Below are 17,514 nucleotides of genomic sequence, written 5' to 3' on the forward strand. Positions count from 1 at the left end.
CTGTGCTTCGAGATAAGATTGTAGTATGAAACTATAGTAATTACAACAGTATCAGTGTCATGGGAATGTGTCGATAACATTTAATTCAACAGATATATCTTTATATTGTTATGAATTACAAAAAAATAATTTTAATTCGGGCACTATAAAAATGATTTATTTAAAATATTTTTATTCAAGTTATCACATGCACGCATTAATATACATTATATGTAGTAAGCTTCCACCGGCTCAGAATGCTGAGAAGAGACTGCTAGTCATTATATATAGCTCAACAGTTGCTCTTTTTAAATAAAATTGAACAATGTATGATGTATTCATTAATTATAATGTGGTGGGTTGATATTAATAAACAAAATTAAAATGAGTCAAAATAATTATTAATATATAATGATAAATAAAAATATAAGGAATCATATAAACCATAAAAATATAAGTTAAAATCTCGTGGCAGAGATACAATTTATCTAATAAAAAGCATTTTGTATTCAATCGAATTTAATGTTTCACAGTTTAGCAGCGTATTGGTGCAAAAATTGTGGTCACAGCGGGCAAACAATTGCGCGTCTAGACTTTATTTACACGCGAAGGCCGAGTAGTATATTTGTGTAGCTATTTTACGTAACATATTCTATTAGCATCGATAATTTTTTTCCACGTTACTACAACACGGCATAATAATGCAATCTCTAAATAAGCGAAAGTGTTAAATCACTCGAGCGCTTCTAGCTCAGTTTCACTCGTAATTGCAAAAAAAAATTTCATTACAATTTTATATTATGATTTCTAAGGCAGCAGAGAAATAAATGGTGTTAGGGTGTGAAAATATTTGTCACGAGTCGATAAAGAAAACCTTTCCAGGCACTGTTCACTCGCGAACTGTTATACGAAAGTATTTGCTTCGACGGGCACGTCCGTCGCACGCGACGCACACAGCTGGTCTACTGTATACTTCACCTTCAAAGCCCACAACACCCATCGAGCGCTTGTGACGACGTTGTAAATTACATACATAGAACTACCGATTTTAATGTGTATATTGAAGAGCTATTTAAAAGTTTAAATTTATCCAAACATAACAATGTTGAATATCAGCTATTATTTAGTATTTTACATTCATAAGTCACGTTTAAAAGAAATTAAGTCAGTAAGCGTTCCAGTTTTCTTTCACAAACAATACGTTTGCAACTCCACGAATATTAAGCATGTTGATTGACACGTATAGCACAGATTATGCAAACTGGGCCAATATTACAATAGAACAGTATGTTAACTGAATCCATTATAAATATTAATATCACGAACAAAGAAATAGCATCGACTATCATACATAAAACAGTCCATCAAAAATAATTGTTGTATATCTTAAAACAAATAATACCTAATTTGAAAAGAATGATTAAAATTCGAAGTTTGAAACACAGTGAGTGCTGAGGGCTGCTGGAAATAGGATTTACTTAACATTGGTGTACAGTTTTGTTCTCGGCAACCTTAAAAAAAGGAAACACTCGCCTTGCGTGAGTCAATTACCTGCCCATTTAGGAAGCATGTTCCATGCTGCAAGCCCGTCGCTTGTTCTCTGTTAGAAAATAATCGCAGCTGCACTATGGTTTGAAAGAGCTTTGTGTAATTGGTATTTAGAAAAACGTAATAACGCGCCTGACTTGTCAGTTGGTAGTGATGAGTGCGTACTGTCGGAATGTGGTCGGAGAGAAAAAAATATTAATGGTTATCGTGTAACTAAATAACATTCAACTAAAACACTACTTTAATGAACAATTAATCTATTAATATGCCGGAAGCACATGAGGTTATAGCTTCAGTACAATTCGTAAATAATGTATGTATTAATACTGATACTCCGTAGTTAGACTTAATATATATAATGTTTGAACCCTTTAGGCATGGATCTCGTAAACTTTATATAATAGTTCAAAAAATTCAATATCAAATCGACTTGGCTCCAATGCCAAGGAATGCATTATTGCGGTCGCCAATCCGACTTGCGCTACCTGAATACAAGATGAGCACGTACTGTTATTGCATCATAATTAGGATGAGATACATAAATAATTTACCTTATTATATAAACAATTACGTAAACCGACAAAGTTGTTTTCTACCCCCAATTGTAAGTCTTGTTACATTATGAACTATGATGGTAATTTAACTAACAATTATTGTAATATTTATTTTTTGTTATGGTAACGGAATGGTTTTTGATCGGAGTGCTAATAATTTAAGCCCAACAGTACAGTAACCGGTCAATGACGTGACAGCTCAAGTCGAGGTCCCCTCGCGGGGCTCCCGCTTGATTACTCCATGGAGCATCCGTCATAGCGATACGCATAAAAATCGTTGTAACGGCTCGAGTCAAGACTCCGGAAGAAGCCGACAAGCTTGGCTACCAAAAACGAGTTTATGCCTAAGGACAGTTAGATCCTGCCCGACTGATCTACGAAATATGTAAATGTTAGAAGGCAAGTTTAGTGCTCACCCGAGAAAGAAATATAACATGTTTGAACAAGGCATAAACATGAAAAATACTTTCAAATGATTACCGATATATAATACGTTAGCTCTGATTTTAATATCCTGAAACCAATAACCAGTATTCAATTATCTTAATTAATATTGAAATGTTTACCATTTCGCGTAGGTCGACGTGCATTCCGAACAAAAATAAGCACTTGCTTCATCAACACCATTTTTTGAAATGGAACCGTTCCAATCACAAAACTTAACGAGAATGACAAAGAATGGAAAACTATTGGTGCATAACATGCCTCTGATATTTAGTTTAGCATTTAACGCACTGATGTCATGATGTCGTGATTCCGATGTTTACATACACGAAAAAAGTATATTGACTATAATGCATAGAGTAGGCGAAATTCACAGTTGACTGTGTAATTAAAAGTACTTTATTTTACATTATTTTAAATTAACATTAAAATTTAGGTAGTTTTTATATTAACTAATAATTAATTGTATAATCATTTCAGCTGTAAGAAGTTTACTGTCAGACATAGCCTTCCTACATATATTTCGAATAGGACCCGTTAGAAGCTGCCTGCAACGTTTTTGACAAATTTAACAAGTTTGTCTGTCCACCATGTGGTTAGACATCCTTCGCTGCGCTTCTCAGTCTGTGATCTCAAGTTCAAATCACCAATCCGGTATTTTGTCGTAACCCGCTGGTTGATATTGGACGAGATATTTCGTAGTTATGATGAATATACGTAATATTAAAAGACTTTATTTGTTCATATTAATAAATTGCAGAATATCTGCTATTTGTAATATCAAGGTTAGAACAACCTACTAAATTTCCACACGTTAATTCAGTCTTTGCCTAAACTAAAAGGGTTGGCTAATTACACGAGCACAGGGCAAACCTTTGAAGTGTAATATGTCTAGTAAACACCCCAGGTAGGTTTTTTTGTAACATGACATCAGTTTCGTTTATATTTATAGGAGTGGAACGTAGAAAGCAATGTAATTTGTAAAAATGTATTTATTTTTTATTATCATTTACAAATGCAATTTATAGCTTCACCGAATTAAAAGGCAGAGAAGTTTTTAAAAAGCCGACAGATGTTCGAGTAAGTACGCGTACTTGAGGCTCGTCAACCCTCTTTCTCCCTTCCATCGCCTTAAGGACGAGTACTTGACAATCGCCGCGCAACATAGTCAATGATTCAACCGGTTTGAAATTTTACTCGTATCCCGTCTTGGCTCGCACGGATGACAGCACAGCAAATCGCGAACTCCATATTATTTAAGGATCCGAAACGGTACATGTGATGCTTTTATAAATGTCTTGGTTTCCGTTATCATGGAATTGTACAAGTCAGTTTGCTAGTTTGTCGCCGTGTCGTCGAGTTGAATAAGTTCTCGTACTTTAACATTGCGATTATTAAGCTTGAAAATACGTTAGGGTTGCTAGATTTCCTTTTCGGAAAGTGAGAAGTGATTTAAAGCAAAGGCTTATGAGAGTGAACCTCGATTTGAGCTGAAAGTCGAATCACGTTTAGCTTTTCAATACAATCGAAGGATATGAATCTTGTTACGACTTTGAAATTAATGTTTGATATCAAATCTTTTTAAAAAAGTTAGCCAATTTGATACTTGCTTTATATTGAACATGCTGACGTGACAAAACCGCACATAGTTAAGAGACGATTCGTGCAATGCCTGTAATGTACTGTCGAATGGTTATATTTATAGATGTGTTATTATTAACCTCGAGAATAAAGTTTCTCAGCCTAACCTCCCCTTCCTTGTAGAACGGGGGAAATAAAAGTACTTAAAAGTAACTTTGGTATAAATAAATGTTTAAGTAGTTTGGATAGCGCGGCGAAGTTTTGTTTATACCTAACTATGGAAAAAATGTGTTATTCTCGTAGATTGAGTGAAAAATGAAGTAGGCGCCATACCGTACGTGTCGAAGAATCCCATAAAGAAATCAACGTCCCCTGTTTGTTTGTCATACTGAGTAATTTATATGAAATTTCCGCCGGCGCGGTCAAATACATGTGAAGTATTATTAGATGTAAGAAAGGATCCTTTTTAAATGGAATACAATTTCCATTCTGTTCGTAAATGTGATGAATATGAATATTTTATAATGCAATAAATATAAATAATTCTTTAGATAATAGATAATTATTATAATTAGTTATAGATGTAAAAATTTTAATCTTAATTAAATATGTAGCTCATGTGATAGCAATTAATTTCAAAGCTTTTACACATATTTCTGATTTCTTTGAAGTGATCACTTTTTTAACTCGAACTCGATAGGCTAATAACTTCTACGGTACCAAGTCTGCATGATCATAATTTTGATACCGATTTTTCTTGCAATATTGTCTTAAGTTATTATTTTAAAAAAACATTGATTTTTAGATAGGGTACACTACAAATTAATTAAAAGCAAATATGTTATACATCCTCAAAGCTTTAACAACTATGACATTCATCCTGATTATTATATCAGATAACTATTGTGAGCCTGGGCGTAATGCATTAATAAAATTAACTACTTTATTATAAGGGAAATAAAAAACAAATTCATTTATCCTTATAATGACATCTTAATTTTATGGTAGAAGAGTGTGATGGTGTGATATTTGAGCTTTAGTATGTATTATCTCTTTTGTTACCAAGTAAATAATTCGTATTCAGAACAATAACCTCACAGAAGTATTTGTGTTTAGATATGACGCATGTTCCTACTATATATTGTTGCAGCTGTTTTAACTATACTTTTATGACGTTTGATCGCAATATAGTATTATGGTACGCAGGGGATGCTGCTTTCCATTCTGTGGAAACTTGTTTTCGAGCAGTGGCAATCATATAATAATAATATATTAATTCACAAAGTGTGAATTATATAAGATTGTATTCCGGGAATCGAATCCGCAACCTGCGATCGCAAGTCCCTGCCTTCTACTGATGGATTACCATTGCTTCGTAACTAACGTAAGTCTAGTAAAAGACAAATATAATTAACATTCTGAGTAGTTACGCCATCTCATAAGAATTAGAGTATTTAACTTTAAATCAAACAAAATGTAGCCTATAAGCAAACTCAATACGGATAAAAATACAAATTGTACAAAAAATAACAAAATAAAACCTTTTTGGGTGCATCGAGCGAAACGAAAACGTCCTTCTAAAATTTCCGCCAAACGCGACAAGCGTTGACAGATACTGTCTTCTATTTTTAAATTGTAGAAATAAAATAAAAGTTGCAAAATGAAAACCGACGTTTCCCAACTTCTACTGCAAGCGACATCTTTCACGTTTGTAGAAATAGATTAGCGGGAATAGGAAGAAATTAGTTGTTAAAAAGAAATAAATATGAGAAAAAAATAACGGTGAATATTATTTTAATATTTGTTTGTAGTATCGGAAAGACCTTAATTGAATAAATGTAGTGCGGATATGATAGGGCCTTTCATCTCTGAGGACTAGCAATCTGAAGAATACGGTTCAAATAGAAACATTATATTTATTAAACATCATCTTCGATTTTAGATTTTTAACTAAAACTAAAAGATTTTCTTTACATTTTATAATTTTTTTCCTTATTTTTCTTTGCTCTTGTCTGCGCGCTAACTTTGTACCAAAAATACACGCAAGACTTATTAGCCTTACTATATATTCAAGTATTTATAGGATAAGATATGAAATGTAAACGATGTTGGTTTCTGAGTTAACCAATATAATGTTTTAGTCGAAGGATGTCCGCTGCTGAATATATGCCTCTCCCATAAATTTCCAATAAGGCCAGTTGGAAGCGGTCTGCATTCAGTCTGCAAACTATCTTAACAGGATCATTTGTCCTGTTTGTTTGTGGACGTCTTACTCTACTTTCGCTGGTTCTTGGTCTCCACTACGGAACCTTAGGGCTCCTGCGGTCATCTTTTTTAGATGCTATGGCTTACCCACTTCCTCAAAAGTTTGCCGATTCGCTACGCAATTTTTGTTCGACTACAAATCTCCTCATTCGAGCTCGTAAAGAAATCTCGAGTTCACAGTCGTTCAATTACCCATCATTGATCGACTGTAAGCTTGCCAATGAGAATTGAAGAGGGACCATGTTTCATCGTAAATCACCCCATACATTCATCATCATCATCGTGTCATCCGATAGACGTCCACTGTAAGACATATGCTCCCCCAAAATTCGCCACAATGACTTGTTGAGTGGTGCCCATTATACGTACACACATTGGACATCGAAAACTATTAAACGTGCTGAATCATAACCTCAATCCTAAAAAATGTAAATAATGTAGAAGGTAGAGATATCTTCATTATAACAGCGTATAAGCTTTCCTGCACAAATACTTCACCCAAATCAAGGTAAAAGTTATGTATTGCCCTGAGTTTTACTGTTATGAATTGAGGTAAATCATTTAATTAAAACTTTGAAAAGTCGATACGGCGAAGTTCCCTAAATAAAAAAAATAATGGTCGCCACGATCGCGTCCGAGATTGTATAAGGCTAAAGTCCGCAGACCGGTTGGGACCCGTGCACCGGGGCACAAACGCTCGCATTTTTCTCGTACAAAATCAACGCTAACGGAGCATTCTCTTGTATTTAATGCAATCGCGTTCGACCATTTATTTAAAAAAAAAAAAAAAACGATACATGAACACACGGTTCATTTTACATACTGTACCGTAAGACAACTCTACCGTTCAACCTGCTTGGGGGCTCTAAATTTTGAAATCAACTATTCGTTTTTAGGTGATTTTGAAGGCTTAAAGGTCATGATATGTTTTTCAAAAATTTAATAATACGTCATGATATTAAAAAAAGTAACAGATAGTCAACGCAAGCCTTAAAATTATATTAGCATGAAACTTGACACATCCCGAGGTTGATATGTCTGATGTTAAAAGCAGAGAGCAACAGCATGGCTCTAGACAAAATGAAAGAAAGAATAAACTTTTATTCAAACAGAGATTCCCGACACTAGATTTAAGAAAAAACAGATCTTAATATTTGTAAAGAAAAATATTATAAAAGTTGAACAAATATGTTTAATATTATTATTATTGATTGTGTGAGTGTTTTAAAACTAGAAGTTGTTTTCGGTAACATTCGAATTAAATCGTGTTTTCACAAAGCGTTGCAGAAGCGAGAAATTCTATTATTTATGATACCAGTTTGTTCTCCTATAAAGAACAGACGTGTCAAAGGACTGCGTTTGTTTGTCCGATCCGATTAATTAAAATATTCAAGTGAGGCACATTGTGTATTTTAACTCGTCGATTATTTTTTTACCTCACAAAGTTTACTTTTAACTTTTTAACTTGATTTTATTGGAGGTAATATTACATCGGTTCTTTTTTTTAAAACCTGAATGTCGACGGAAGATGACGTGATTTAGTTCATTGAACTGTTGTTAATGCAATCGACAATTTTTTTTCGCAACATCCTGAATGACAGAAGGTGTATAGCATTTTTATTGATGATTTAATCGTGTCCTTAGCAAGTTTTACAATTAAGAATAATTGTTGTATAAATATCATTAAAAATTTCTATTCACAAAAAAAAAAACGTTTTATATTAAGGTATAAAAATGTCGATCGTTATTTAACATACGTATATAGTAATTACTATATAAAAAATAAAACTGCTCAGAATATTATTTTGCGATCGCGTAATCAAAATAACGAGTATCACCTGTTTTTAGTTTATATAAAGTATCTAAAATCTTCTGCTCCAAAACAGGTTTATAGTCGTGCCGGTGTATATTTAAAAACATTTATATACTATATTAACGAGGAAATCCGTAGACATAGGAAAGTTACCGACATAGACCAGGGAATTGGCAAGTTAAACGGACAGCAGCAGGAATCTAAAGGTACTATAGTGGAGACCACGAACAGGAAAAAACAGCGCAGCACGTCCACTCATAAAGTGGACAAGACATGGGTGAGGTCGTCGGAAGACACTAGATGCAGGCCGCTTCTACCCGATCTTAATGTAAATATATAAAGACATCTTACGAATCAGCCATACCATTATGATGACTAAATCTTATTGATAAAAAATGTAGAGTAATAATGTAATATGAATGGAATTAACAGAAACATCATTTGTATATAATTTTTCTTTTACGGGTTTGAGGTAGCAGAACGCTGAACGCCGCTGAGCTTTCGCCTAGAACAGTCAACGGCAACTAAAGCTCTCTAAAGAGTCTTAGCTCGGCTGGGTACATTATTTATTGCACCGTATTTACATGTCGCCCCTAATTCGTAAGACCATCCATGGAGTTCCTTGAAGGACCCTTGGAAGAGAATCATGATTTGTTTGTGTCCATCAAAATGTTTTTAGCATTTCGATTCGACGGTGCCCGACATGACTCGAGCGAAAAGCTCGACTGTTTGCCAGTATCGCATTTTCTTTAATATTACTATTTCTTTAGTTCTTAAATAGCTTTACGTTCAAAATATCCAAAATTTTAAAATCGCTACAGGCGTCAGCTAGTCTGAGTAGCGCAATGATATTTAATAAGTAAGATTATCTATGTGATAACAATATTATTCACTGTTCATAGATAAGTAACGTTATATTATGAATATCGATAGCACTTGTACTCTAGCAATAAAAGATTACAATAGCAAAATATAAGTATTTACTTCTTCTTCAGTAGTAGAAAGTTCGCTTTTGGACATAGGCCTTTCCCATAGATTGCTAATAAGAACTTTAACAGGGCAGTCTGTTCAACTTTTGATTGGACGTAATAAGCTGCAATGCCTGCCTGCATGCCTGATCGTGGCCTTCACTTCTGAATACTTAACTAAGAATGAAAAAAAATAACGGCTATATTCTATTAGGTATAAATCAAACTTGTAAAAGTAACAAACCTCGTATGTCTCTTTGCAAAGCAGACGATAAAACAGAGCCGTCCGCGAGTGCCGCGTCCAATAAGTTGATGTTTTCACGACACCGCGTTACGACCTCCGTCTGTGCACCGAAAAATAAAATTCAATTCGCAAATAAACATAATAACGTTTCGAAATCCATTGCAAGAAATTAATAACAAACATTTTTTTAATGAAAATTTATTTTATAAAACAGAATTGAAATTAAAAAGAAAAAAATGCTCATGCTTCAACTATTTCAAAACCAAGCCACGTTTTTATGGAATAGAATAATTTTTACTTTGAACTGTAATAAAATGTGCGTAAGCAAAAAAAAAAAGAAAATTACATGCCACACAATTAGATAAGCAAGTTAATCAGCTCAGAAGTTCTAAGGGACAAGAATATCTTTAAACTTAAAAAGTTTAATGAAATATTTTTTACTGTTGAAAGAGAAGGGTGTTAATTGACTGAAACTCCATTTATACTTTTCAAACTGACGTATTTATTATTGTAAACAATTATACAAAGTTCACTTTAATCTTTAACATTTTGTAAAAAATCAATTAACAACCTAACCCTAATCAACATTATGTTTAAGTAGTACATTTACAAAGCTACATTGTGAGATATTGCGGAGTTCAGTCAAATCACATTACTAATATATTATGCGAGACCTAAGTTATTGTTAAAATTACATAACAAAAAAACAACCTCCGTTATTTAAATGATTACACTTTATACTATATCACTCAATGACAAGAACTCTCGTTTCGAAATTATTTATCAAAGGTTATAAATTAAATAATTTAAGTACCAACATAAGTTAGATTTTCGAACGACGGTGAAACGTCAACGGTGACGGCTAACAGTTCAAACAGAGTTCTGTCGTACCTCGTCACTGGTAACTGTCAGTGCGAACTGCCGTGTTATCAACCGCCATTTAACTTGAATAGATATATGTTAAGAGTTATGTTACCTGAATATATCTAAAAGTTAGGTCTGGTCTAGCACCGAGTTATCACCACCAACATAGGATAGGAGATACTTTAAAGAATGAAAACCAACGAAATAAAGTAAAATAAGCAGTTAGTGAAAAAAAAAATCATAGCTACAAAAATCACAAACACAAGACCATAACAAGACACTTGTTAGTATAAAAAATGATTAAAACAAAAAAAAGGGAAATAAAACACGGGAAAAAATATCATAACTAAAATAATATTACTGGAAGTTTCACTTTCTCTTCAAAATGTCTTAATTAAAAAAGTGATGCTGCCAATTTTATATAAAGTTTAAGGTATACAAATATAATTGGAAAGGTTTTGATTTTAAGTACTTCAACCGTCAAAATCAAATTAACGATTTGACAGCTGTCAGTAGAGCAGTGCGATACAAAAATAATCATAAATAGGTTACATAATCTGCGTTTGTCAGACTTTAAGCATTTGTATAAATGCTTTAGTTTGTACAATGTAAAATTTATCATAAATCTAAATCGTTTACAAAACTTTATTTATACGTGTGAAATTGTATGTATGCGCGCGCGTTTAAAACTAATGTGTGCACAAATGGGCATTTTTGAATTGCATTCTGACAATCGCAGCATACTTAATACGTATACTTATATAGATAAGGATAAATATCACAAAAGCCCAAGCCAGATGTCATTGTAGGTGTATGTAGACAATGACTAAGACTGAAAAGGCAGCTACTGCTAAACAGATTCTGGCTCTCAAACATGCGGGGCGCCGGGCGGTCACACAAGAAGGCAAATCGTCTTCTGCTTCGGTATAGCTACTATAATCTGTATCGAATTGTGTTCTTACGTAGTCGAAAGCGCGCAGGAGATCCGGGGACGAGTCTTGCCTCGCCATTGCCGCCTCCGCGACTTCTAACTGCATACTGGACCTCCGTATCAAAGATTTCACTTCTTCCTCCGAATCTGAGTCTCCTTCCCAATTTCTCCTACTATGCTTCTTAGGGCTCGAAGATTCTTCGGAATCAGCACCTTCCGTAGACCTCCGTCTTAATTCTGATAATGCCACTTTTTGTAATTCAGTTTCGCCGTCTTTGTCTGTATTCTTTCTCCTTCTATTCAAAGAGTCTAAAATATCAGGCCGGTTATTTACTTCGGTGTACTCTAACGAGGAGTTGATTTCGTCACTGGTGATGTTAGAGCTGTGACGTCTTCGGCTAAGAGCTTGGATGTTGAGTAGATCGAATTCAGGTGAACGTTTGTTTTTACGATCGTTCTCGGTTTGCTTGCGTCTCCGGCTCTCGTTGCTCTCGACGCTGTTCCTGGATTTTTCCAAGCTGTCGAGGAGGATTTTCTTGCGTTCAGCGCTGGGGATGGACTTTTTAGGTTTCCTAAGGGGGGATTCTACGGGGGAGTTTCTAGTGGGACGTTTGTATCGAGGCAGGCTTCGTTCGCGGGACATTTCGGAGGGGGGTCTGCGACGTCGCGTGCCGGTGGGGCTGGTGTCCTGCTCCGGGTGAGCAGACAGGCTGGAGCAACAGTCGGACTGGGAGTCGAGGTAGGCGCGGTAGTCGTCGCCGAACTCCAGAAGACGGCGCGCAGCGTCCGAGTCCGGTGCTTCTGAGTACGGTTCCGAGTTGTACTTTTCCTGGTAGGGAAGAAAATTATTTAAGTCATTAATATTTATGATTTGCATTTCATAAAAGTCATATGAAATTATATCACTACTACCAGGTGAATCGACGACATAAAAAAGGTCGCAAATAATTGCTGGACGCTGGACATCGTGGCGATCTTTAGGTAAAGCGTATGGTTCATAAATAATTGAATACAATTTTCATTAGATTAAAAAAAATTATACCTTTTACTAAAACATCGGAAATAATTACCTGGTAGAAGTCCCAGGCCTGCTCTGAAAACGAACTGTGCTCCTCTGTACCAGCAGTCACACTCTTGTCCACATCAGAATCCTTGTCTATACACAAGTCCCACAACTGACTCGGGTCTCCTAAACTCAAAGCTAAAAACGACCTCTCCCTCTCAGTGCTCCTAGCTAGTCTCGGTCTGACTGATCCACCTTCTGGACCGAGTTTGAAGCTTGGCGTCTGTACGACTTCCAGCTCGTTCTGTTCTGGGATGGCACTGTCGGGTTCCTTAGTGGAAATGTGCGTCTTCTCAATACTTTTGCGTAGATGAGCGATGGCCGTCAGCTGCTGTTTGATGAGTTCCTCGTCACTGTCATTGCCGGATGTCGATGTTGTATCAAATCTGTAATCGATAGTTATGAGGATACTAAATTGACTAATGTTACGAAGTAGTTAGAAAGTCTTTTTAATAATTGGCCTATACAACCATAGTTAGATTAGCAGATGACTTAAATAATATCAAAGAGAGATTTTAAAATTAATTTAAAAGAAAACCAGGTTCAAATACTTTAAAACAACTGAGTAAAATAAACAAGCAATTAGAACAATAATATATAAATAAAATAAAACAAATGACCTCTGGGGCCTTAAGAGACTACAGACCGGTAACCATCTCATAAGTTAAGGTCTTATTGGAACCCTTTGGAAGAGGTCTATGTCCAGCAGTCGATATCCTATGGCAGAAATGATTATGATGAAGTAAATACACAAGTACAAGGTTTTAATTTTAAAATCTTTTCTGGAAAGAATCCGAGTGCTATCGATATTCGTTATATAACGTTATTTATCTATGAACAGTGAATAATATTGGTATCATACGTGTTCAGTTTTAAGAAAGATGTTAAGAAAGACAACATAGTCAAGGTTACGGGAAGTCTGTGGAAGCGGCCAACGAAAGACCAGTCATCATTAATTGATTGACAGCGATTATGATTAAGAAAGACAATGTACCTGTTCTTCCTGCTAGTGGCGGGGTCGCTGGCGGCACTCCTCTCATTCTTGTCCTCTATTTCGGGACTCAGTCGCCCGCAAAACGACAGCGACTTCACGAGCCGGTCTCTCCGCTCCGAGGCGTTGTGCTTGCGCAGCTTGAGTCTCTTCCGCCGCAGCCAGCACTGCTTCTCGTTCGCCTCCACGCACGACGTACACGCTTCAGTCATTGTGTTGGTGCTCGATACGTGTCCCTGAGTAGATATTAATTCAATATATTCAGTTTCAAAATAAAAAATATATGTACGAGTATATGTATTTTCATGTCACGGTTGTGTATAAGAAACTGCCTCGACTGATAAGACCACCATAGTATAGTACCGTAGTACTTTTTTAAAATATTACAACTTTGATTTTTTTTATTAATCATATACATAAAAAATAAGCTGTAAAAAATTGTGGCCCTCGGAAACCTTGACGTGGGCTGTCATTCAATATATCTTAAGCAAATCGATCATTTGCTATTAAGAGAGTCGACAATAATGATAGGAATAAATTTAAATATTGTGCACATTTTTACATAAGAAGTAAGCTATATAAGAGTATATAAAATAAAGTTATTGACAAGCATTGGAGTTTATTAACATGAATGTCTTAAAGCAAGAAAGCTACCAACTGGTTGCCTGTATTGTCAAGGGTACGAGTTTGTAGGCAAAGTGTGTAAATGCACGTTACCTGCACAGTAGTGGAGCTGCCGCGAAGCTTAGAAGCAGAGCCGGAGGGCGTGACCCTCTGCGGTGAGGCGTGGGCGAGAGTGTTGAGTGCGGACTCGGATATGGACATGCTGTGCGTGATCGCGTCCTGCGCGGCCGGCAGCTGCGACAGGCACGACACCGACCACGGCCGAGGTCCGCCACGCTTTTTGCGCAGTTGAACCTATTTGTTAGTGTTGGTTTGTTATCCACAATACGCGATGAATTACGAACGTAGATATTTAAATAACTTACTTAAGATATAAGTGATGTCATATGGTATTAATTAAAATGTTGTAAGAGACTTAAAATGTTTTAACCAGTCAGATGTGGCGTAATGAAAACGTAGAACTTTAAGGTTCGTTAACACAAACAGCCCGTACTCGGTTGCGAGTCCGACTTATCCCCGCGTATCTTAACCATTATTTTCCAGCCACGGATGACAGTACAATTTGTGTTATTTGAAAAAAATAGTTTTCTTATTACACATCCGTTTATTTACATTGTCGTATTGATTTTATATTTATTTAATTTACACGTAGAGCCTAAAATGGTCTTTAGCTAATATAACTATAGGTTATGCAAAATATTTAAAAAAAGACCTTATAGATTTATCTAACATCATTTAATATTGTATTTTCTAACAAATTAGCTCTAATTATTTGATGACGCCACACCGAAGAGGTCAAAACAAAAATAGAGAATATTTTCGTCAGAGGTCGTTACAATTCAACAAATCTATTAAGACAAAAGATATATTTGAATATTTAATAATGGCTGGTTATAATGAAAAAAGAATATGAAATGTAAAACGAAGGTTAATATTACGTATCATCTTTGTTAATTACAAGAACACGTTAAAACATGGTACAAAAGCATTTCAAATTTAGAATGTAGACGTAAGGTTTATTTTACCTTGGCCTGGTGTGTTGGTGTTACGGTACAAGTGGAAGTACTCATGTCCATCGACGAATGCAAGTTGCGCTCTTCAGAAGTCAACGAAGTGTCCACTTCGCTTTCCGTGGTGTATTCACCCGATGCGTCGTAGCTCTCCGTGCACTGGAAAGACAACCGTAACGTAATACTAGTAGGTTTAATTTTACTGTCGAAGAGAGCGGACGAAGTAATAACAAAATGACATTTAGGCCCTCCGAAAGGGCTATAAACACTCGATATATGTATATAGACACAAATTGAATTATAAGGAACAAATTCACATGTGGACTGCAACAAAACCGTAATAAGATATTATTTAATCAAAGATTTCTCGTGTTGAATTTATAATAACGTTGAAAGTTTTAAATATCCTGAACTTGTGTAAATAAATGGAAGAATGCACGTGATAAGTGAAGAGTAAAATTTTCGTGTTTAAAATATTTTTTTACTTGTACTTTTATTTTTCTATGTAAATAAATAAAAACAAAAATAAATACGTACCTGATTGCTATCGTTTTTTGACCGCTCGCCTTCTGTGCTCTGATTAAGCCACTCCTTTATTCGTGACATCTTGACCCTGGTGACTGATTTCCCTTCTTCTTCTAGCATTAACGGTTTGAAACTTCTAGAATTTTTCTTTTTACCCATTTGATGCTGCGCCTGTTTCTGAACCAATTCCTCTGCCTGAATCACCAACCTCTCTATATCCTTACATCTCGCGTCCACTTTGATTAAATCCGGAGTTGTTGACTCTAGTTTCGGTTTGGTTGCCGGTGATTTTTCCTTCTTTCCATCGGATGGTAGTTCACATTGAATTTCTATCGACGACGTCATAACATCAGTGGAATCTTCATTAGCGATTTTTGGTGTACCGACATATGTCCACTCCTCCTCCGACGACTCTTGTGATTTCTCGTCGGTCTCGATCATTTGCCTGCCGTCTGAATCCGTGTCGTGATGTCTGAAGTAGAAGGTGGCACAATTCTTTGACTTTCTATCGGTTTGATTGAATCTGGACGTGTCAACCGGTTTTTTTCTTTTTATAACTGTAGGCGGTGTTTTGGGTTGTTCGTGAAAGTTCATCGTTTCTGTCTCTTGTGTACTGAGGCCTGTAAAGAAGGGAAGCGAATGATGAGACGCGTCCTGCGTACCACTGCTGTTTGTTTGTTTAAAAACGTCGGTATTTGGACAATATTGTCACTAGTAATCGATTCATCGTGTCATTGTTTATTTATGCAAATAGCGCGGGCGGCACTCGTCAAGTGCTCTGCGTGAGAAAATGGAAAGTCGGATGCGTAATTTGCATTCACGGGATGGATTGTTATTGATTGAGCCTTTGTTTACCACTTATGGAAATTTCATGTTATCTATGCGAAATGATCCAACTTTCTACAATAGTCGTTCGAACCTTAGACATACTTATGTATCTTTCTTAGTTTACTCTAACGATCTTGTCGTGAAGTTTTAAAGTATTTAAAAAACTATTAATACTAACCCTACCTAGTAGTGGTAAACATAAAAAATAAGTTACAATATTGTCAATAATAAGCATAGATTATATAATAAGATGTATATGTACTACAATTGATTAATAGCAAAAAAATTATGGAGGCCACTTCAACGAGTTACTAAACATAAATTATTTTCGTAGGCAATTTGCACAGAAGCAGGTGTTATCAGTCCCACTCGCCTATGCATGTCTAGCAATTTTTATGTCATTAAAATGCTCTTGAGTAACGTCAACAAGCCAACTTTAGATTAATTGTCTAGGATCAAAATTCCCGAACAAAAATATTTACTTTTCTTGGAAACAAATAAGTTATAAATCTAGAAATATTTACTATAACATATCTCTTCTTAAATCTTACTTCTGCCGCTCCTAAATCTATGTCATTGAAGTACCTCGGAGGAGGGCGGCGGACTGTGAAAAAGGTTAACTTCATGACCTCCATGATTATGAAGGCCCTTTTAAGAGCATGTGACTAAAATTTTAAGATTTGTCTTTTGTCATCAAGGCATTCGAAATCGTATCACGAAGGAGTTATAAAACTGCCCGCAGCTAAAGTGGAGGTTATCAAATTCAAATTCTACAAACCATTGAGGCGGCTGTTGGCGGCGGGTAGTGTGTGTCCGTCCGTGACGTCCGGCACGAGGTGCTCGTCGTCGCGGTCCATGGTGCAGAGCCGGTCTTGCTGCTGCCACTCGCAGTCCGAGCCGAAGTTATGCCACGTGCACGTCAGCACATCGTCCGTTTCCTCCTGAACATAGTAATAGTTAAGCGTATTTGTAACCGACACTGACGTCTTGTAATAAAATCGTTAAAACAATAAGTTACCTCAGAGGCAGACTGCCGACTATCGATCGAGCGATTCCTAGTTCTGGCCTGCGGTGTGCGAAGTCGACGTGGTGAGCCTCGTTTGCTCAACCTGGGTTGCTTCAGCGCCGGTTCCTCGTCGCTATCACTCGCGGCCTCAATCGGCAGGAAGCCCTGGAAACATTATAAATAAAATAAATTGGTGTAACTTTCCATCTAACACTACTTGTGGGTTACAAGATAAGTTATCTATCTGTCGTTGTCAAAAAAATATCTCAGATATCC

General features: G+C 36.0%; 1 protein-coding gene across 3 annotated transcripts in view; it reads right to left on the reverse strand.

Moving 5' to 3' along the window:
* Positions 1-17,514, reverse strand: part of klar (klarsicht) — a 297,221-nt gene that overhangs the window by 29,247 nt on the left and 250,460 nt on the right. For 2 of the 3 annotated variants that reach the window (XM_068763773.1, XM_068763774.1), the window contains exons 10-18: positions 17,251-17,403; positions 17,011-17,173; positions 15,417-16,024; positions 14,895-15,038; positions 13,963-14,163; positions 13,249-13,481; positions 12,262-12,640; positions 11,223-12,020; positions 9,397-9,496 (exon numbers count right to left, since the gene is read on the reverse strand). In XM_068763773.1, the coding sequence (XP_068619874.1) occupies positions 9,397-9,496; positions 11,223-12,020; positions 12,262-12,640; positions 13,249-13,481; positions 13,963-14,163; positions 14,895-15,038; positions 15,417-16,024; positions 17,011-17,173; positions 17,251-17,403 (2,779 nt within the window). The remainder of the gene's footprint in view (positions 1-9,396; positions 9,497-11,222; positions 12,021-12,261; positions 12,641-13,248; positions 13,482-13,962; positions 14,164-14,894; positions 15,039-15,416; positions 16,025-17,010; positions 17,174-17,250; positions 17,404-17,514) is intronic. The other variant, XM_068763775.1, reaches the window with a different exon arrangement.

The sequence above is a fragment of the Battus philenor genome, unplaced genomic scaffold, assembly GCF_028537555.1.
Source record: "Battus philenor isolate CCGP_79_NKW_IND1 unplaced genomic scaffold, ilBatPhil1.0.hap1 SCAF_18, whole genome shotgun sequence".
Classification (NCBI taxonomy): Eukaryota; Metazoa; Arthropoda; class Insecta; order Lepidoptera; family Papilionidae; genus Battus; species Battus philenor.